Consider the following 21,158-nt stretch of genomic DNA (forward strand, 5'->3'; position numbering starts at 1 on the left):
TCCCCCTCTCTCATCTCATATAGTCCCATCCTGTCCTTTGGTAGCATGTCTTTCCAGACGTTGCGCCATCTTGCTCCTTCTCGTGGCATCTCTGAGCCTATTACCCTTTTCTAAAACATTTCTTCCTCTTCTTCCTATTAATTGGAACCTTGCTTTTTCCTGATGAAGCCACTTCTTTTGAAACCAACTCAGACAGAAGCCACTACTTTCTGCTCCGACTCTCCGTGGGTTCTGGAATGGGAGGAGCAGCCATCTTTGGTTTCCCACTGCAGACTCCTGGCCAGCAGCTCTTCCCAACTTCAGCACTGCCTCCTCCTTTGATTAAAGGCTGCTTTGCTGGTTGTTTCTCGCTCTTCTGGGCTGTTACCTACCCCTGGCACAGGCAGAGCTGGTCCAGAAGCATCCCTGCTTGCAGATTCTCATCTTCGCCATTGTCCTGAGGTATGAGCCACCTCAGCCACATCAGCCACTGACATCTGATTTTATTTCCTTTGAGACTCTGAGCTCAGAAATCCTTCTCTCCACCACTCTCTGCCTTTTTCCTCCCTCACCCCTGCTGAATGACAGTCCTTCCTCCCTGGCATTACAGCCCCCCAATCCCTGTTGGTTTTCCCAGTCCCCTTAGTGCCCTCCTGCCACGCTCTCCCCTCCCCCAGCCTGGTCCCCATCCTCCATCACAACTCTCACCATGTGCTTCCTGGCCCCATAGTAGGGGTCTCCTGCCACACCTCATGACCCCACCATCCCCCACTGTCTCCACCACTCCTTGGTCAGTTTTGGTGGCAGAAGTTTGAAGGTGCTGGTGAGATGAACATGGGTGCTATCAGCCTCTTCTTTTACTTGGGTGTGGTTTACTCCTTGCCCCATTTGCCACAGTGACTGTTTCCAAACTTTGCTGTCTTTCCTAAGCCTCAACCTCTGCCTTCTGAGAGAAGCAGAGCTGCACAGTGGGGAATGATGTGAGCTCCTGGAGCTCTGGAGGTCCTCATCCCTCACCTCATTTGTCTTCCCTCCCTTCCCCGTCTTCCTGCCTCCTTTGCCTTGTGCTCAAGTGCTCCGCCATCTTGTTCTCCCTGCTCTTCCTGGTGTCTTCTCTTCTGCCCTTAGATCTGTACCAGGCTCAAGATTTCCCTACCTTCAGACACCCTCACCCACTTCACTCATTTCTCCCCACCCCTTTTCTCCAAGCGGCTTGCAGCTTGCGTCCAGTCATGACCAGCTTCGTCAAGGAGCATGCCTGCTTGCTCTTCTCTACTCCCCTACCAGCTGCTCATTCCTCCTCATCTTCACGAGGATTCCCGCCACCTTCCTTTCCTGAAACCACTTGCCGGAGGCTCACCATTGCCAACCTCCTGGGGCTCTTCTTTGCTACTAATCTGCTCTGTTCCTCCACAGCCGTTGATTCCAGAGCCCATGACTTATTTCAAACTCTCTTCTCCCTCAGCATTGGTGAGTCTCCTGATTCTCTCTCTCTCTCCCTCTCTCTTTTTAAATATGGATCCTTCAATTCAGTGGCTCAATAAAATTCCCTTGCTTGGCCTCTTTGCTGTGTCCTTGACCCTCACTTTCGAGGAGCCCATCTCTGTCCACGTGAGACTCCTAAATTGCTCCTCTCCAGCTCGGATCTTCAGAACTCCAGACAGTTTCAGTTGCTTTGTAATAAAGCCACATGAACATGTCCCTTAGGCCCTTCTAACTTAACATATGAAAACCCAGGATCAGCCGCTGTGCGCTCCTCACAACTGCTCCCATCCTGTGGTAATGACATCTTTGGAAATGGCACCGTCATCCACTCAGTCTCCCAAGCCAGAGAAGCCTGATTTCATTCCTCATCCCTCAGTCCCACATCTGTCGGTCCATATGCAAGCGGTTGGTCAGTCTTGTTGGCATGACCACCTCAGAGCATGCTTCTCTCTCCCATCCCAAGACCAGAGTCCAAGGTCACGCTCCCCTCACATCTCCCCTGGGCCCCTGTGTGAATTAAGATATGGGTTCAGCTGCTGTAACAAAGGTACCCTGAATAATAGGTGTTAAGGAGGATAGAAGTATGTTTCTCTCCCTCATAAATGCCTGGGGAGGCAGTCCAGAGCTGGCATGGTGTCCCCACAATGACCAGAGACCCAGGCTCCTGGTCTTAGCCCTCTTGTCTTCGTCATGAGGCTTCCATCTCATGGTTCAAGATGGTTGCTCTGGTTCTCATCACTGGGTCTGTATTCCAGCCAGTGGAATTGCGTAAAGGTGGGCTTTCGCTGTGAGATGGTGAGCTCCATGGGGGCAGGACCTCTGTCTGTCTTGTTCACTGCTGCATCCCTCCCCCTTCAGCACAACCCAGTCGTCATTCACTGACACGGAATACTTGATGAGTGAACGAACACATGTTATTGAAGACAGGCCAGCTTAGACCTGTCACTTCTGCGCTCTTGTAATGGGTAGAGCAGGGAGGAGACCAAGGTTCTTGAATGCCCGCCACGTGCATTTACACATTATTGAAGTTGATTTGCCCAGCAATCTGCAAGGTCGGTGTTACTCTTTCCACTGTCCAGGTCAGGAAGCAGAGTCTCGGGGTGGGGTGGGGGAACCTGCCTGAGATCACACATTAGTAAGCAGCAGGACGAGATCTACTTTTCTTCAAAATGCACCATTTAAGGGTGTTGGTTGAAGATGGGAAAATATTGTGCTCACGAACTCTTGAGGAATCATATTTGGTTGCTTGTAGCTGGAGAGAAAGGACCCCTCTGAAGACAAAGAGGACATCGAAAACAATCTGCTCAGGCCAACTGGCGTGGCCCTTCGAGGAGCCCACTTCTGCCTGAAGGTCTTCAGAGCTGAGGACTTACCGCAGAGTGAGTCTGGCATCCTCCCTGGGTTGGAGGCCCACGACTGAGATTGGGAGCGGGGCCCCTGGGCTGGGGAAGAAGTTGCTAGATAGTGGAAGGGCTCAGTGTCTCCACAGATGAAAAACATCCATCTGCTTGGTGAGTCATCATGCCAATTTGCCTGGGACTGTCCCCGTTTCAGCACCGACAGTCCCCCATCCTGGGAGACCCCTCCATCCCTGACCAAATGGGGCAATGGATCACTCTAGGTGTGGCCATGTCTTCATCTTCCCAAGAGAGACTGGGTGGCCCCTGCCTGGTTTCTCCCAGTGACTGTCCTGCACCGGCCCCACCTTGTGGACTCATAAATGCTGGGGGAATTATGCTGAATATTTTAGAGCTGTGGGTGTCAATCCAGGCTGCACATTAGAACCACCTGGGGACCTTTAAAGGCGTACAGACGCTGGGGCCCCTTCCCCAGTGTTTCACATTGACTGGGTTTGGAGTAGGGCTCACACACGGGTCGTTTTTAAAGGGTGAGCCCCTGTTTTGAAGCATATATTAGCCTAATCAAGTGTTTCTGTCCATAGCAGAGTCAGTGAGAGCGTTTGCAACTTAGGTCCCTGTTTATAAGTATTGCATAAAGCTAATTATTTGAGGTTTTGCTCAGCCCTTTGACTAATGACTCAATAAAAGGAATGTATTCCTTCTGTACAGGCTTAATTGTACCCAAATCACGGGGAAAACCTTTAAGAAAGTAATGGTTATTAAATGGGCATTAAAATACATGCTTAATAACATTCTTCATTTATTGGTTGAAACTATGAAGAAGGGAGGCTGGCGAGCTCCCACAGGAGGCTGGTGTAATAGAAATGTTTGCTTTGTCAAGGTGAATGTGCTTTATATTTAATTCTCTGCAATCTTGTTTAAATCTAGATAAAATGAAATAGGTGGGTAAATAGGATATAAATATTTGCTAATTGTTGTTACCTGTTGTATTCATGTAGATAGCAGCTGGTGTATAATCTATAACTGTCCCCTCCTCTCATTCATATACACATAGGTATCTATACATGCCATAAGTACACATATGCATCTATCTGTACACACATTTATACATAATATGACTAATTCAGTAAAATATTCTTTTGAAGCAGCATAGACTAAAAATTCTTTTTTTTTTTTTAAAGATTTTATTTATTCATTTGACAGAGAGAGAGAGAGAGAGAGAGCACAAGCAGGGGGACTGGGAGAGGAAGAAGCAGGCTCCCTGCCGAACAGGGAGCCCGATGCGGGTCTGGATCCCAGGACCCCAGGATCATGACCTGAGCCGAAGGCATATGCTTAACCTTAATTTTTAGCTGCTGCTAAAAATTCTTAAAAAAATAAAAATAAAAGCAGACTTGATTTATTGGTTCACATCAGGTCAATCACTGTGCTAATGGACATGAAGGAAATGTCAAATAGGCACCAATGATGGGATATTATTATAACACCTTCCAGTCCTTTTCTGGATTGTTAACTGCCCTTAGTGATGTAGATTGCTAATCAATCAATCCATCAGTCGTGTGGTGGACCTGTTCAGAAAGTCCTTGAGAGCAGGGGCCCCTGACCACAGCTGTTTGGGCAGTGCCCTCAGGGGCTGCTGTTTGGGGAGTCCCCAGGCTTAGGGGTGCCACAGCGTCTCTCTCAGGGAGTCCCAAGCCGGTCTGGAGACAGGTAGGTGGAAAGTGAGGTTTGGGAGGTTGGACAGCAGGCGGGCACTGACCAGCATGTTCTCCCCAGTGGATGATGCCGTGATGGACAATGTGAAGCAGATCTTCGGCTTTGACAGTAACAAGAAGAACTTGGTGGATCCCTTCATGGAAGTCAGCTTTGCGGGGAAAATGGTAAGGAGTCAGGAAGCAGGAGGATTCTCTCGGGAGGGTGACCGCTGGCTGTCCCCACGGATGGGTGCTAAGCACAGGCTGCCGTTGGTGCGGCCTATCAGAAGGTGCACCTTGGGGGGGGAGGAGGGGGACGCACGGTGAGACCCTCCCCCAGGCCTGGCTCTCCGGGGTTGCCATGCACACACATGTGGATGGGTCTGCTTGGGATATCTGGGACAGACACATAAGTGAGAGACACGGGGAGGACAGACAGACAGACAGAGGTTAGATAGAAGAGTGTTTGGGGGAAAATTAAGCACTAGCGTGGAAACCAGATGTGAAGGCGTAAAGATAGGGAAACTTAAAAAATGATAGAAACATAATCATTTTAAAGCAGTTGTGGCAGAAGTTGAGTGGAGAAAGTCCACTCCGTGGGGGCCCTAGGGATGACTCATGCCTCTCTTCCTTGCAGCCTGTCTTCTGCCCAGAGGAGGCTGTTGCTGTGGGTTCTGTGGGCCCCCTCCCTCCAGCCCACCCCAGGCAGGCCCTCCCCAGCCTCCTTTGCCCCTCAGACAGGCTCTCCCTGGCTTCATGCTTCAGCCTTACCCCTCCACAGAGGACTCCCACAGCTGTTTCACTCTGACCCCCCTTCAGCCCCACACCTCCCCAGTCCTCTGTACATCTCTGTCTGCTGCCCTTGGGCCCTGCAGAACGTGGGCCTGCCTTGATCCTTCCCTTTTTTGACCTCCTTACATCAAACATGGCACCCCTGCTTTTGATTTCAAACATGTCCCAAGGCCCTTCCCTCTCCTCCACCCACTGTCATCTCTTCCCAAGATCACACAGCAGCCTTGGGTTCATTCTCTTCTCTGGGTTCTCTCCATAAAAGGCCCCAGAATAATTAGCCTAAAACAACTCTGTTTGTACAACGAAGTTCAAACCGCATAATCCAGCTGACCAGTCCCTGCACTGCTGAACTTTCTCGCCGCATCTCCCAGGGCCGAAGTCCGCTCTTATTACGGCATTTGTGCGAGTGAGAAAATGGCGCCCCCTGCCGGGAACACGCAGCTCTGCAGCCCCGGCTCGGAGCGCTGGGTCGGGCGGGGTTTCAGCCACAGGCGCTCCCTCCCCGCACCCTTGGGTGCGGACAGACTGCACAGCTCCCAGGGCGGCCTTGTGTCTTGTCTGCCCTGCCTCTTCTTTCCCTTCGTGGTCACCCCTCTAGCCTTTGCCCGTGCCTGTGCCCTCCCTGCCCGCTCCCCACAAAGTCCAGCATCTTTCAGTGTCCAGCTTCCCTGCCCCCACGGGACCGGGGCACGAGTTCAGTTCTCAACTCTCCACGGTGTCCTAGGCCCTCTTTTAGCCTGTTTTCCATTCCATTCCGGTCGTTGTTAGCATCTGTTTCTCCGACTCGTGGGCAAGAACCCGATCTTATTTAGTCCGTTAACCTCAAAGCAGAGACTGTGGTGGAAATGGTGGGAAAATGACAGATCAGGTGGGTACAGACTGTCCACACGCCCCCCCCCCCCCCCGCCGCTTCCAGAACCCCCTGGGGTGGGGGTGGGGGGCCCTGAGATGTGTCCGGACTGCAGGGAGTTGGCAAGGGTGGGGTCAGGGCCCTCTGAAGTTGTGCCAACCTTGTGGAGAGCTCCACCTGACGCCGAACCAGGGCTGGGAGAGTTGAGTCAGATGGCTTGGAGGTTGATAGGGAAATTGGAACTGGGCAGGGCAGAAGGGCTGAGAATATGAGTTGGGTACCGCAGGGTGGGCACCCGGCAGTCTGCTCCCTCTTTGCTCCCCCGGCAGAGGTGGGGAGGGGAAGACAACCCGCAGGTGTTATAGGACGATTGGAGAGAAGTTTCAAAAATTTGCAATAAACACTAAAAGCTCAGGGTGGTGATGGAGGTGGGGTGGGTTCCCATTCACAGAGCACTGTGCAATTTTCCTTTCACTTAATCTGTTCTTAGATTCATTTTGAAAAGGGGGGGCATCTGCCAGCCGGTCCCACCAACGAAGGCCGGCCCTGAGGTGGGGGTGGGGCGAGGGAGAGGGGGGTGTCTTGTCTGATGCCCAGACTCACTCCCCACCTCTTGTTTCTTTTCTTCTTGTATTACTGATACACATGTTTACTAAGACATTAAAAATTACAGAAAAAGTAAATAAAATTACCCATAATGCACCATACAAAGTTCATTTTTAGTGCCTGTCTTTCCAGTTTTCCCCCTGTGTGTAGGTAATAGACATTTTTTTTCCGACTCTTCCTTTTGAATATTTTAAAACATCAAGAAAAGTTACAAGAGGTATTCAGTGAACACCCTGCCCACTGGTATGACCCCCACTTAGAGGAAGCAACTGCTAACATTTTGTTGCATTTACTTTCCATATATAGATACTTGGTTTTTTTTCTGGCTGAGTCGTTTGAAACCTAGTTGCAGACTTTATTCCTAAAGGCTTCCGCAGGCATTCTGAGAAAAAGAAAATTCTTTGTAACTTCAGTAACATTATCACACTTACGAGATTAACAGTCATTCCCTAATAGTGGCAGAATCCGGCTCATATAAATTTTCTCTGGTTATCCCCAAAATGTCCTTTGGAGATGGCTTGATTTTGTGCTGATCTAAGACCCAACTAGAATTCATACTCTGCCTTGGGTCCTTAGGCCTCTTCAGTCTCTTCTGTAACAGCCCCTCCTGAACTTCCCCACCCACCCCAACAATTTTTCTCGCCCCTTGACTTTTTGAAGTGCCCAGGCCATTTGCCCATGTAAACTGGAAATCAGTTCTTGAGACCAGATTAGCTTCAGATTCAGTATTTCGGCAAAAATGTGTCATAGGTGATGTTGTGTGTGTCCTATTGCATCACAACAGGAAGCGGTGTGAGGCTGTCCCACCGCCGGTGATGATTATCTGATCATTTGCTTAAGATGGTGTCTCCAGCTCTTTCTCTTGTCAAACTGCAGGCTCCCTTTTGTACTTCGCCAGGTATCTCTGGGCGGTATCTTGGCGCTGTGTGCATATCTTGTTTCTGAGCAACTTCTTCCCTAATGATCTATGCAGCCATTGACCTCCTTGCCTCAATATGTCATTTACTTGGGGTTGCAAAGTGGTGATTTTCTCATTATCATTCCTTCTCTCTTTATAAGTTGTTTTCTGGAAAGAAGAACTTTCCTCCCCCTTAGTCCCTTTGTGTATTACTAGGGGCCTCAATACTTTTTATTAATTCAGTGTGTTAAAGTCAGTCATTACTGTGTTGGATGTATGAACTGAAGTTGGCCCGTGAGGGCCCCTTCAAGATGGCGCCTCCATCCGGAGCCTATTTCAGGGTCTCAGTGAAAATGTATGTGGAGAGGTAACTTGGATCTTAAACTCTCTCACACTGACGTGTAAATGCTCATTGTGGGTCCTCACCCAAGTGCAGGTCCTCACCTAAGTGCAGTGTTAGTTTGGGCTTGGCATTGGGGTCTGATGCCCTGTATCTAGCTTCAGGAGGGATTGTAACAGAAGCAATGAAGGCGAGAAGGAAGAGGGAAGGTGTGGCTGGACAGGCTTGCGGGACACTTCCTCCAAAGACTGGGATTAATTTCCCAATTTGACAGGTAGGGAAATCATGTCTCAAAATTGTTTTTATTTTTGATTTCACATTCCCCAAAATGGTAGGGTGTTTTGATGGTGGGGAGAACCAACATGACGTGCCTTCAAATTTAATGGCTTTTCTGGGAGCCAAGTCTCAGAGCTCCAGGGCTCCTGGCTGCTCCTGGGTCCTCAAAAGCACCTTGATCTCCCAAGGTCTTTCTGTTCTGAGATGCCCTTGGCTGGCCCTGGGGGTTTTTCTAGGTAGGTGCAAATGTCTGTGGGAGGAGATGGAGCTAGGGGACCTGGCCAAAGCAAGGGACTATGTAAAGCTGATTGGTGACTGGGCTTCTGCAAGTAGCTACACCCTCCCCCCTCCCATTTTCCCCCTAGAAGGAAGGGGCTTATTGTGACAGAGGCAATTGAGCCCCTCCCTTCTGAAGGCTTCAACCTGTTGGACTTCCCTGGTGGTCCCTGGATCTTTGTGTCACCCTCTCTCTTCTCCAGCTACCCTTCCTGCCTGTCTCATTCTGCCTGTCCCTCTCCCTCAGCCTGCCTGCGTGTCACTTTTTCTCACTACAACCTAATCTGGAGTCCTGGGGTTTTGTCCTCCCTGTGCCCACCCACCCCAGCCTGGCGCTCATTGCACTTCCTCTCACGGACACTTGGTGGCACTATTATCCAAGATGTGAACCGTACCTGATTTTACACACACACACACACACACACACACACACTTCTTGGTGAGAGGGAAAGAAGAGGTGGGGAGAGGATGGGAGACTTTAAAACAACTTTTTTTCTAAATGCAAGAAGAAAACCTATAGATTATTAAAAAATGGAAAAAAAATCAGAGAAAATCAAGGAAAATGAAAAAAAAAAAAAACCAAACAACCTAACCATATTTCTGTATCTCCCATCACTGTGGAGATAACCACTGTTAACATTCATGTGTATTTCCTAGTAGTATGTTTTTCTCTCTACTGCTTTCCACTCCCAACCCTCCCCTCTCCGCCACTGGAAAAAGATTGGATTCAGATGAAGTTGGTTTTCGTTATTCATGGATTCTATATTTGCAAATTCACCTCCTTGCTATAATCTATTTGTAGTCCTAGAATTAATACCCATGGCGCTTTCATGATCATTTGCCGACTGTGCGGAATGACTGACGCACGTTGTCACTAAGTTAGACCAGGATGAGTCTGCCTGTTTGTTTCGGTTGTCATCCTGTAAAGAAGTGTCCTTTTCTTGGTCTCCCTGGTGTCATGTTTTTCACATTTTGGTGCTTTTTATGTGATTTTGCTGTTTAAAATGCCCCCCTAGAGTGTGCTGAAGGGCTGTCTGGTGTTCCTCTGTGCAGAAAGGCCGGGATGTGCCTTAGGAGAGAGGATGTTAGATGAGCTTCATTGAGGCATAAGTTACAATGCTGCTGACCTCGAGTTCAGTGTTAAGGAATCAACAGTGTATATTAAATAAGATGTCCTTGACCAGAAGCACACACGACACAAGGTTATGTATTGACTATTTAACGAAAGTGTGGTGATGGAGGCTGGTAGGAACTTAACCCTGAAATGCCCCCAGAGCAATGGTTTCATATTCACGAATTCAGGGTTCTTGGTGATTTGTAGGATGTGTAACTACCATCAGGAACCAGAATCAGCTGCATTTTCTCTTTGGTAACCCGTTTTCATAGGGCAGTATTTTCTTAGGTTATTGAACAGCCTTTGGAATAAATTTTTGAGGCACAGCATGGTGTCTTGACTTCCAGGTTGCAAAGTGGTCATCGTCAGTTTACTTAGCACTCATCGTCTCATATAGATACAAAAAAGGGAAGAAAAACATGGGTTTTCCCTTGTGATGAGAACTCTCAGGAGCTACTGTCTTAACTCTCAGATATACCTTACGTACTCTGCCATATCGTCATCGTGCAGTACGTTACATCCCCAGGACTCACCTGTTTCAGTTAATAATATAACTTGGACTTTCCTATCCTAGAGCAGTGGTCATTCTTTTTAGAGCTGCATTGTGTGGATGGACCATCATCTGTTTAATCCGTCCTCTGTTGGTGGACACGTGGGTTGTTCCATATCCTCGATACTTCAAGCCGCGATGCAGTGAATAATCTCGTTACGTGTCGTTCGGCACAGATGCAAGTGTTTCTGTAGAATAAATGTCTAGAGGTGGAACCGGTAGGTCAATTTGCAATGTGGAGAAATAGTGGCCAGTTGCCCTCTGGAGGGTCGAGCTATTTTTTTCTTCCACCGTATGCGCGTGCAGTTTCCCCCTAGCCTTGTCAGCCATGGGCTGTCAGATTTTAGAGAAGTTTATGAATGATGGGTGAGAAATGGTATCTTGGTTTTATCTGTGTTTCTTTTCTTATGAGGGAGGTTGAGCGTCCTTTTACGTGCCTCAACCCTTCGAATCTTCGTTCACTGTCTGCCCGTTGTCCCATGAGATTGTTGTTCTCTCTACTATCCTTTCTCCTTTCTTTGCTGGTACACGGAGCTAATCGTGATGCCCGTCCTCGCCCCCAGCCTTTGCCTGGGCTCTTCTCGGAGGTGGGGAGGGTGGGGACAGGTGCCGGCATTGGGCGGACCAGGGACGGAGACAAAGTCCTGGCCCCCATGGCGGCTGCATCCTCATTTGATGCAGGAGCTGAAGCCCCTGATTGGATGCCCATTAAATGAGATAATGCACAAAAGGGTGAGAACAACGCAGGGCCCGTAGGAAAGGCTCTGAAAAAGGCTGCAGGATCTGCAAACCTACCAGGATCTGTGTATCTGAAGTAGTCTTTACCGGCTCTCCCTGTGGGGCTACAGGATGCCCTGGAGCTGGCTAAGGAGAGTGGCAGCTCCCCGGGGATTCCAAGCACACAAGCCACTGGTTTGGATCTAGTTTCCACCTCTGCTGGGTTTCTTGACTGTGGAAAGCCCAGTCTTTTTTTTTTTTTTTTTAATGATTTTTTATTATATTATGTTAGTCACCATACAGTACATCCCCGGTTTCCAATGTAAGGCTCGATGATTCATTAGTTGTGTATAACACCCAGTGCACCATGCAATACGTGCCCTCCTTACTACCCATCACCGGTCTATCCCATTCCCCCACCCCCCTCCCCTCTGAAGTCCTCAGTTTGTTTCTCATAGTCCATAGTCTCTCATGTTTCATTCCCCCTTCTGATTACCCCCCCTTTCTTTATCCCTTTCTTCCCCTACTGATCATCCTAGTTCTTATGTTCCATAGATGAGAGAAATCATATGATAGTTGTCTTTCTCTGCTTGACTTATTTCACTTAGCATTATCTCCTCCAGTGCTGTCCATGTTGTAGCAAATGTTGAGAACTCGTTCTTTCTGATAGCTGAGTAATATTCCATTGTATATATGGACCACAACTTCTTAATCCAGTCATCTGTTGAAGGGCATCTCGGGAAAGCCCAGTCTTGAGAGCAGGTCTGATCTGAGGCAGATTGTGGCTGGTGGGGTTTGTATGTTCACGGAGTTCTCTCATTCTTAGATGCAGTGCCCGGCTCCCAAGCCCTGGCCCTCCCGCTACCATCTCCCCTTCTCCTCCCCCCACCTCTAATCTCCCAGGGCTCAGTCTTCCACAGGGGCAGGTGGTCTGGGCTGTCTGGTAGAGGTTAGTGCCTCAGGCTGTAGGACCCCTGGGAAAGCCAGTCTGGACTCAGGGCCCCCACACTAAGGTCATGGCCGGATGGGAAGTGGGGGCAAGGATTTCCTGCCAGAGGTAGGAGATAAGGGTAGAAGGGCTGTGGAATTCAGGCAGTCTATCCCCCCCTTACCCCCCACACTCCCTTGCTACCCCACCCCATACCCTCCAGGCGTGGGTCTGATTTACCATTGTGCTTTGTCTCTGCAATCCCCTGTGTCTGAGCTTTCGAGGCCCCCAGCCTCTTCCGCCCAGCCTGAAGGGTGGCCAACATGGCAGAGAACAGCCCCCAGCTGGTGAGGTGGTCCCCGAGGGAGTCCGGAGTCCCCCAGAACTCTATCCACCTGTCCTGTGTGTCTTTTAGCTCTGCAGCAAGATCCTGGAGAAGACAGCCAACCCTCAGTGGAACCAGAGCATCACGCTGCCCGCCATGGTGAGCCTTGCCCCTTCGCGCCCATTCCAGGAGGCCCGGGGCTCCCGGCCTCCCCAGCATCCTGCCCATATCCTGGGCTTCCCCTTCTTTAAAAGGACCCCACCCCAACACGTCTGTCTTCCCTCCTCAGTTTCCCTCCATGTGTGAAAAAATGAGAATTCGCGTCATGGACTGGTAAGTGCTGGCTCTCGGAGTCTTCGGACGTGGCTGTCTGCAGGGGTTCTTCAGTTTCCCTCAGTTCAGAGCATATGGTGGGAAAGTCGGTTTTAGGTGAGGGAGTATCCTTTGCTGGGAGGCCAGAGAAGGAGAGGGCGTGGGCCGTTCTTGGGAAGCTTACTCACAGCTTACTCACGGCCAGCTGGTACCCGAGATACCTTAGGGCAGGGGGTGCCAGGAAGGCTTCCTGGAGGGGGTGGGGTTTTGATAAGTCCAGGGTGAGGGCATTCCAGTGAGGAGAGGATCCTAAGCAAAGGCAAGGAAGCAGTAAAGAGTAGAGCTGGGAGGATGGGCTGCGAACCACTCTCCCTTGGGTTGCTAGCATGAAGTGGTGTGGGGCCACTGCAGGCTTGGAACAGGTGAAGGCAAGAGCCACATGGACATCTTAGAAAAGTGCTCTAACACTTGCTGAGCACCTACTGTGTGCCAGTCCCCATGCCCAGCAAGTATTTCACATGCGTGACATCACGTGATCCCTAGCTCGACTCCTGGCTACTTTATAGATCAGGGAGTGACCTGTCTGAAGGGACAACTGGGAAGCAGCTGAGGCCAGGATCGAACCCAAGCCTGCTGGGAGCCTGTGTTCTTCCCCACTGGGCTGTCTGCTTCCCACCACGTTAAGGTGTGTGATCTCTCTCACACCTGGAGGGCTGTTAGGGGTCCCACGCACAAGCTCTAGGACCTTCCATACACCAGGCTTTCCAAAAAGAGAGTTGTCCTTTCTCTGCCCCCAAAAAGTCTTGGCCGTGCGGTTCCCAGCGTGTTCTCCTTTGGTCTCCGGCCACGGCACCCCCAGCCAGGAGGGTAATGAGAGACCAGGGAAAACCCCCAGGCCACAGAGCCATTAAAGTGTGCGCCAGTTCCCCAGGCCGAGAGAAAACAGCTTGTGGGAATTAGAGAGGAAAGCGGCAGCCAGGAGGGCCAGGAGGGAGAGGCCTCTAGGGCCCTGACCGCAGGTATGTTCCGTGGGCCAGCGGTCTGGGGGAGAGCTGTGCTCTCCGTCCCCAGAGCCACCTCTGCATCTCAGATCACGGTGTGTGCGCGCACCTGAGTGCGCTGCGTGGACGGGGGCTGATTGACTGTGGGCGTCTCTGTGTGTCCGTGCGTGCAGATGCCTGGGTGCGCACGTGCACACGGGTGCGGCTGTCCCATGTGTGGCGGCGGGGCCTTGCCCGGGGCCGGGTGAGCTGTGTCAAAGGCATCAGCATACTGTACAATCCAAACACATTACGGAATCTGGTGGTTGCATCTCTGGTTTGGGTTGAAGTGGCATTTTTATTGTGAGTCTATTTTCAGACTTGCTGTATTTTCCAAAAGCAACCCCAAGCCCCAAAACCCAACTCTTGGCCAAAAAGCGTTCTGCTGCTGCAAGTTCCTATGCAGAAAAGTGCCTTTTTTTCCCAGAAAACTCAGATAAACTTTTGTTATTACCTGAATCCTGGAAATACGATATGGTCCACATGGACTTTTCCCTGTAACTTAATCTTCCCTTCAATTCTTTAATATTTGCTTTCATGTTAAAAAAACAGAGACTCAAAAAAGCTACTCCCACCCCCATGAAAACAGAATCTCTCTCCTCCCATTTTCTTGCCTTTCTTGCAAGGTTCAGATAAGACCGGAGGTGAGAAGTACCATTCTTCTCCTAGTACCGCTCTTTTCCAGGGCTGGGTGGTGAAGGTAGCTTCCCGATGCCGTCAGCTGCCAGTTATCTGGTGTCAATGAGCTCACTGTCCAGTGTTTAAGGAAATGTATTTCCAGAGCTTATTAACATCATCATCAGGAAAATGGATGGAAATCTCTGCTGACAATGAGTGCACTCTTCCTCGTTAGCCCCTGCCCCCGTGAAACGCTTTAAAATCAAAGCTTAATCACCTCCCTGGGAAGTACAGAGAGGAAGGGAGGGAGCCGCAGAGATCAGGCATCTAATGGGTATAGATTTAGAGGAAAATAAAGCATCCTTGCCCAAGTGTGTCTTTCACAATGGGGCTTGGGTGTGTCGTCGCCTGAAGCATGTCTGTGACCAAGGTACTCACAGGAGGGAGAGAGAGCCTACAGGGTTCCGAGGAAGACGGACCCCGGGGAAGTTTCAAGGAAGGCGATGGGTCTGGCCCAGTCGGGCGTTTCTCAACTTAGCACTAGGACATTTTGGGCCAGAAAATTCTTTGCGGGGGGAGACTGTCCTGTGCATTGTCGGATGTGTAGTAGTGAACGTGGCTTCTCTCTACTGCCCCCCCCCCCCATTCAAAACTGTCTCCAGACATTGCCAGATCACTGAATTGAGAGCTCTTGCTCTCACCTGACAGGAAGCAGCAGGCGGCTGCGATCGAAGCTCTGGTTCCCGCCTTAGGCGTATCTGGCTCAAACCCTGGGCTTGCCATCTTGCAACCTCTGTTTCGTCATTTGAAAGTGGGGCTAATGGTAGTACCTGCCCCATAGTGCCGGGGGAGGGTTGGAGCTAATTCATGTGACGATTTCAGCACACTGCTTGGCTTTCAGTAGGTGCTCAATAAATGCTAGCTATGTGATATATTATTGTCAAGGGGGCAGGTGTGGGACACAGAGGGAGGGCCTGTGTGGGACACTGCTGGCTAATGGGCTCATCAATGATAGTCGGTCTGCTCGAGCTCCTACCCACAGTCCCCTAGGCTGGTTGGGGTGGGGAGAAGCCTTCCTCCTGGAAAGCTGGGCACAGGAGCAGCCTGGGCCATGGCAGGAGCACTGGACCAGGAGTCAGGACACCAGGGTTTCAGTTCTGGCTCTGCCCCTCCCCCAGGCTGTCCTTGGGCAAAGACCTCCCATTTCTGAGCCTCAACTTGCTCATCTGTGGAATGGAGATGGTAATAAAAGCAGCCATTCCTCAAGGCTCCTGAGAGGGTCCTTTGAGACAAAGGAGGTTAAAAGTGCCTCGTCCATATAAAGTCAGATACAAGGCATAATTGTGTGTTTGTGAACATAAGCTAATTTAAGACTGTGGCCTTGGAGATAGCTTCTTCCTGGTCGCCTGGTTTTCTCTTGGTCTGAATATTTTGTGAGGTTCTGGAACTTGGCTCTCTGTGGGTCTGGGGGTCTGGCTCTCTGAGCAGCCTCCCGCTCCCCCGCCCTGCCTCCTGCCTCTGGCCTCTTTCCTTTCAACCTGCAGATGTCTCCCCAGACATCCAGGCTGGCAGCCCAGTGTTGGTTGGCTGGTGGGATGCTGGTGGTTGGCCAGATGGACTAGTTCCCTCCAGAGGAGTCTTGGGCAATGCTTTCTTTCCAGTCTCTTCTTCCCTAGGATTACCAGGCCTCAGTAACATACCCAGAGTGAAGACCAGCACCCCTAAAGATGTATAACTGAGGCCCTCTCCTCCCTCTGTGGGCTGTGGCCTGCAGTCCCTCTCCTGTGTTCAGGCTTCTTCTGCCCCCTTATTCTAGGGACCGCCTCACCCACAATGACATCGTGGCCACCACCTACCTGAGTATGTCGAAAATCTCCGCCCCTGGAGGAGAAATAGAAGGTAAGTTTCCCCCCTTTGTTCTGTCCTCTGGTCCCCCGCGCTCTCCCCTGACTCACCCCTACCTGTCTTATACGACTAGTTTTGAGAGGGCAGAAAAGGGAGTATTAATTATAAGGCCTTCGCAGGCCAGTTTTAAAAATGGGTGTACAGACATTTCGGATTCTCTACACCTTGGCTGGTGGGCTGCACCGCTGACTGGTACGGAGAGGGTCATTTACCCCTGCAGATAACATCAGTGCCTCTAACCGTGCCCGGCACCAGGCTCCATGCTGGCCAACCGTGCTCTAGCAGCTTCTATTTTGAAATAGCTTTCATTGGTCGGTTAAAAAGTAGGCCATGTTCATTTTGTAAAATTTTAAAGATAATGAAGAAGAATGTAAAACTCACCCGTAGAATTCCTCATCTGCTCCCCCCCCCAGACAAGAGCTAATTATTAATGTTCTGGGGGATTTTCGTGTGTATGTATGTATGTGGACACATACACATGTGTGTGCATTAAACACTGTTTTGAAACAATTTTTTCGAAAATCGCTTTTTGTCACTTGGCTACACACCAGAGATGTTTATTCATGTTATTAAATATTCTTCTACAGTGTATTTTAAATGAATACACATATTCCATTGTGTGACTGTACCATAATCCACGTTAACTAGTTGGTGACGAATACTCAGGTGCTTTCTAATTTCTACATTATAAAGAACTAACTTTTATTGAATATTTTTGTAGCTGAATCTTTACACAGTTCATGATTTTTTTTGGAATGAATACCTAGATGTGGAATTGCTGTATCAAAGGATTTGTACATTTTAAAGCGATTTGTGTAAATATCAAAATTACCCTTCAGAAAGACTGGACTCACGTACCCTCTGGTCACTCACATGAGCTTCTTTTGCTGTACCTTCACCAACACAGGGTAAAATAATATTAAAAAAGAACTTTGTCAATTTGATGGGTGAAATTCATTGTCGCCTTAATTTTCATTTCATCAGTAGCTGCTAAAGTTGATGAATGCAAGTTTAAAAATGTTTTACTAATTAATTTATATTTACATATTATATATATTTATATACTTTATAGTTATTCTACTATAAGTTGCCTGTTCATTGTCTTGGTCCATATTTCTGATGGTATGTTTGTCTTTTTCTCATTGTTTTGTAAGAGTTCTGTATATATATGGATGTTAACTTTCTGCCTGTCATATTAGTGCTAAATAATTGTTGTCTGTTTTATTTTACCATTTAGTAGGATATGATGTATACAAATTTAAAATTTTTATGTGACCAAATCTGTTAACCTTTTCCTTAGCCAATAAGACAAGGACCTAACATTATTTTTTTTCACAATTGTTCTTGGTAATACCCACAGTGCATATTGAATAATCTTTCCCCTGTATTTTGAAATGCCACCTTTATCCCCTACTAAATTCCTAAATGTGTTCTTGGGCCTGTTTCTTGATTTTCTATTATCTTTAATTGGTATGTCTGCTTGCTATTTCTTAGGTTTTGGTATCTGGGTAATGCTGGCTCTGTAAAATTAATTGGAAAGATTTAAAGTCTTTTCTAACATCTGGAGCAGTTTATATAACATAAGAATATAGTCTTTTGAGGGTTTGAAAGAATTCACCCATAAAACCAGATGGGCTGGGTGCCCTTTTTGAGTGGGTATAGCACTAACTCTTTAAAAACTTCTCAGTTTCTCCTGTGATCACTGTTATTTTTAGTTCATTACTTTTATGATAGTCAATTTTGATAATATATATCTTCCTAGAAGAGTATTCACTATGCTGAGCTCTAATTTATTTACATAGTTGTTGGAGAGAGCAGTCTTCTATAATTTAAACAGTTCTCTCTACCTGTGGTATTTTCCCCTTTCTTATTTTTAATGCTATGTGTGTGAGTTTTCTTTCTTGATTAGCCTTGTTACAAGTCTCCCCCCCGCCAGTGCCAACACACACACACACACACACACACACACACACACACACTTTGTTGGACTTCTCAAAGAATCAACTTCTGGATTTATTTATCAATTCTAATACTTTTTCTTAATTTTCTAATTTTTTCTTTTCTAATATTTTATTCTTTCATCTTTTTACTCTTATTTTAACTCTATTCAACTTATTTTAGAAAGTCTCTTAGGACTTTCTAATTAACTTCTTGTGCTTATTTTCAAAATCTCTTATCTAAACAATGATACGGTTTCTGCCCCATAGGTCATGAGTTTGGCTTTCAGCAAACCCTAAGGTTATATTTAATCCTCTTTAAAATTTTTTTTTTACATTTAAATATTTAGTCTATTTTGAATCTATTCAGATGCACTTTCCGAGAGCAGATTTGATTTTATTGTAGGTAGTTTACTTTTTTCTAACTAGATGCTGCTTGTAGGAATGCATCTTTTTTCTTATGGTGAAAATTGCTTTGATGTATCCAGAGGCAGGACTCTTCATTGAATTTTGAGACATGGTGAATTTTTTAAATCTGAGTTGAGGAATAATTTATTCTAACATGGGAGCACGAGGAGCTGAAGGCAGGGTGGGGTAGGGATAAGAGCAGGAGCTCTGGAAGCAGGCAGCTTGGGTCCCAATTCCGCTTCTTTGTAACTGAGTGAGTCACTCCTCTCCTCTCCCCAGTCCTGGCCTCGTAAGGTTGTTGTAAAGATCCAGTGAGATTATAAATGTAACATTCTTAGAGCGTCTGGTACACATGAAACCCTAAAGTAGAGTAACATTTGCTGCATAGTATCATTATTATTGGCTTTCTGCATCACTAATCTGATTTTTCCCCCTGTACCAGTTCTCCTGACTGCTTTCCATGGGGTTTAAAATGGGCCATTGCATTTTTAGTTTCTCGTCCCGCCTTCTTTTCCCTCTGTCATTCCTTTGATATTTCCATTTTTGTGTGTGTGTCTGTTCTCTCCCAGAAGTTTGCTTTGTTCCATAAAAGCTATGTCTTCTTGCACTCTGTTGAAATTCCAGATCATTTCCTGAGACTTTCAGGTAAATGTTCTCTGGAGTCTTACAGAGATTGCAGAGATAGCTATGCTATCTTGGTTGGTACTCTGTGGATCTTCCCTTCTTCTTTATTTACTCTTTAGCAAGACCTACCTGGGCAGTGTTGGTGTCCTTCTACAGACAGGTACTTTGTTCTCTGTCCCTCCATCTTGACAAATCTTTACCTGGAGCACAGGTGAATGTGCCCAGTTTCTGGAAGATTCCCCCTAGTGCTCTTGAAGTTGAGCAACCCCTTCTTCTAGGTCCTCTGGAACATTAAAACCCCCACCTTTTAGTTCTAGAAAATTCAAACACACATGAAATACAGAATTGTGCAGTGGAATTCCAGGTGTCCTCACTCAGCTTTAATATCTAGTTGCTCTCTGCCGTTTTGGCTTCATCGTTGATACTTTCAATCGGTGGAATTCACAAAAACTGCCTTCCACAGGGCACTGCTAGGAGGGCCCCTCCCGCCCCCGCCCCTCCCCCTCCCCTCCCAGCTGGGAACAATCATGCCAGGATGTAGTCCTCTGTCTCTGGTGCTGTTCAGATAATTTCTGAGAATGGCTATTTTGGATGGACAGGTAGAAAGATTTGAGGTGGGGGGCAGTGCATCATGAGGATGGGGTAGGAGAGAGGGCATTTTGGACCCCTTGGAAATAAAACTCCTGGTATGGAAGGAACCTTCTCCGGTTTTCCCATTGGTGCTGTCCTCCACCCTTAGAATCCAGGGGCCCTGGTAGAAGCACAACGTGACCTTCTGACTGTTCTCTGACGGCTACTGTTTGAAGAGGCTACAGCTGTGTCTGCCATCAGCTGCTGGCGGGAGAGTTTAGACTCCTGTCTCCCCATCAGTCTTCATTACTGTTGGTGATGTTGGCCTGGATCTTTTTCAGGGTCACTGTGAAAGTTTTAATGGGAATGTGAGGAAGATGTTTATTTGACCACTAGATGGCGCTCAGGTCATGGGCAACCACGCGTGGTTCAGGGAGGCCTTGGAAGGTGGGTTCCTCCTCTCCCGCAGATTGTTTTGGGAATAAATGAGAATCTTCTTGCAACTATGGCTAATCAGTTTTAAATGCGTTACTAAATAGCTTGATCTCGGAAACAATACAAGAGTGTAACTTATTGCTCAAAATGGAGCCGGGCTTCATGACGCCTCTGATGTCCCTTCTCTCAGAGGTGCGTCGCTTTCTGGGGCGCTGCAGGTTAGCGTTTGCTGTGCTCCCCGTCCAGCTTCTCCCATTTGTCACAAGACCGTCTCAGGACGTGTCACTCCAACTTTCCTTTCAACTGTTCATGTTTTTCCTTCGCATGAGGGGGATCTAGCCTACCTGGGCAATGCATGATACCACTTTCTCAGGGCTCCCAACTCGACCAAACTGTAAAAACTGTCACTCCAACTTTCCTTTCAACTGTTCATGTTTTTCCTTCGCATGAGGGGGATCTAGCCTACCTGGGCAATGCATGATACCACTTTCTCAGGGCTCCCAACTCGACCAAACTGTAAAAACCAGTTGTTTCTCTATATTCCCCCACCTCCCGGTTCACCAGAATATTTGCCCCAACCAGGAGTTTTTATTTTCATGTTTTTGTTTTTCTTTCCAGTGAGGACAGGACCTAACACTGGCCTCTTAAGCACGTCTGCCCGCAAGTTTGCCTGGGCTCACTCAAGTATTCCTTGGACCCTGTGCTCCGAAGCATTTAGTAGAAATTTTGTTTTTTAAAAAGGAGCGATTTCCTTAGAAGCTGCAGTTCTATCAAAAAGTAACGGGCACACAAGACCCATGAAACCACACAGATTGTTTTATAACTTTATACGCATGGAAATCATGCTGCAAGGATGACACTTGTAGCTTGCACTTTTTTCTAAGAAACCCGAAGTTTTTTTGTTTGTGTATGTGTGTGTGTTTTGTTCTTTGGAGCATAGATGATGACTTCCCAGCAGTGCTCAGCCTCTCCTCCTGTCTGGCACCGGCTCGTGTCAGGCCGCCAACCGTGGGCACGGGAGATGTGCTGAGGGAGGGAGCTGGCAGGGCTGGCGGCAGGTAATGGCCTCAGCTTCTCCAGGAGGAGACGCCGGTGTCTGTGGACACTGTCTGCAGGGC

The 21,158-nt window shown here is 48.2% G+C and overlaps 1 protein-coding gene across 21 annotated transcripts in view; it reads left to right on the forward strand.

The window, feature by feature from the left end:
• Positions 1-21,158, forward strand: part of DYSF (dysferlin) — a 204,453-nt gene that overhangs the window by 58,580 nt on the left and 124,715 nt on the right. For all 21 annotated transcript variants that reach the window (XM_087863515.1, XM_087863520.1, XM_087863522.1 and 18 more), the window contains 5 exons: positions 2,717-2,843; positions 4,602-4,705; positions 12,282-12,350; positions 12,481-12,524; positions 15,978-16,060. In XM_087863515.1, the coding sequence (XP_087719641.1) occupies positions 2,717-2,843; positions 4,602-4,705; positions 12,282-12,350; positions 12,481-12,524; positions 15,978-16,060 (427 nt within the window). The remainder of the gene's footprint in view (positions 1-2,716; positions 2,844-4,601; positions 4,706-12,281; positions 12,351-12,480; positions 12,525-15,977; positions 16,061-21,158) is intronic.

Source organism: Ursus americanus, chromosome 7 (genome assembly GCF_024610735.1).
Source record: "Ursus americanus isolate L20-20 chromosome 7, mUrsAme1.1.p, whole genome shotgun sequence".
NCBI classification, from domain to species: Eukaryota; Metazoa; Chordata; class Mammalia; order Carnivora; family Ursidae; genus Ursus; species Ursus americanus.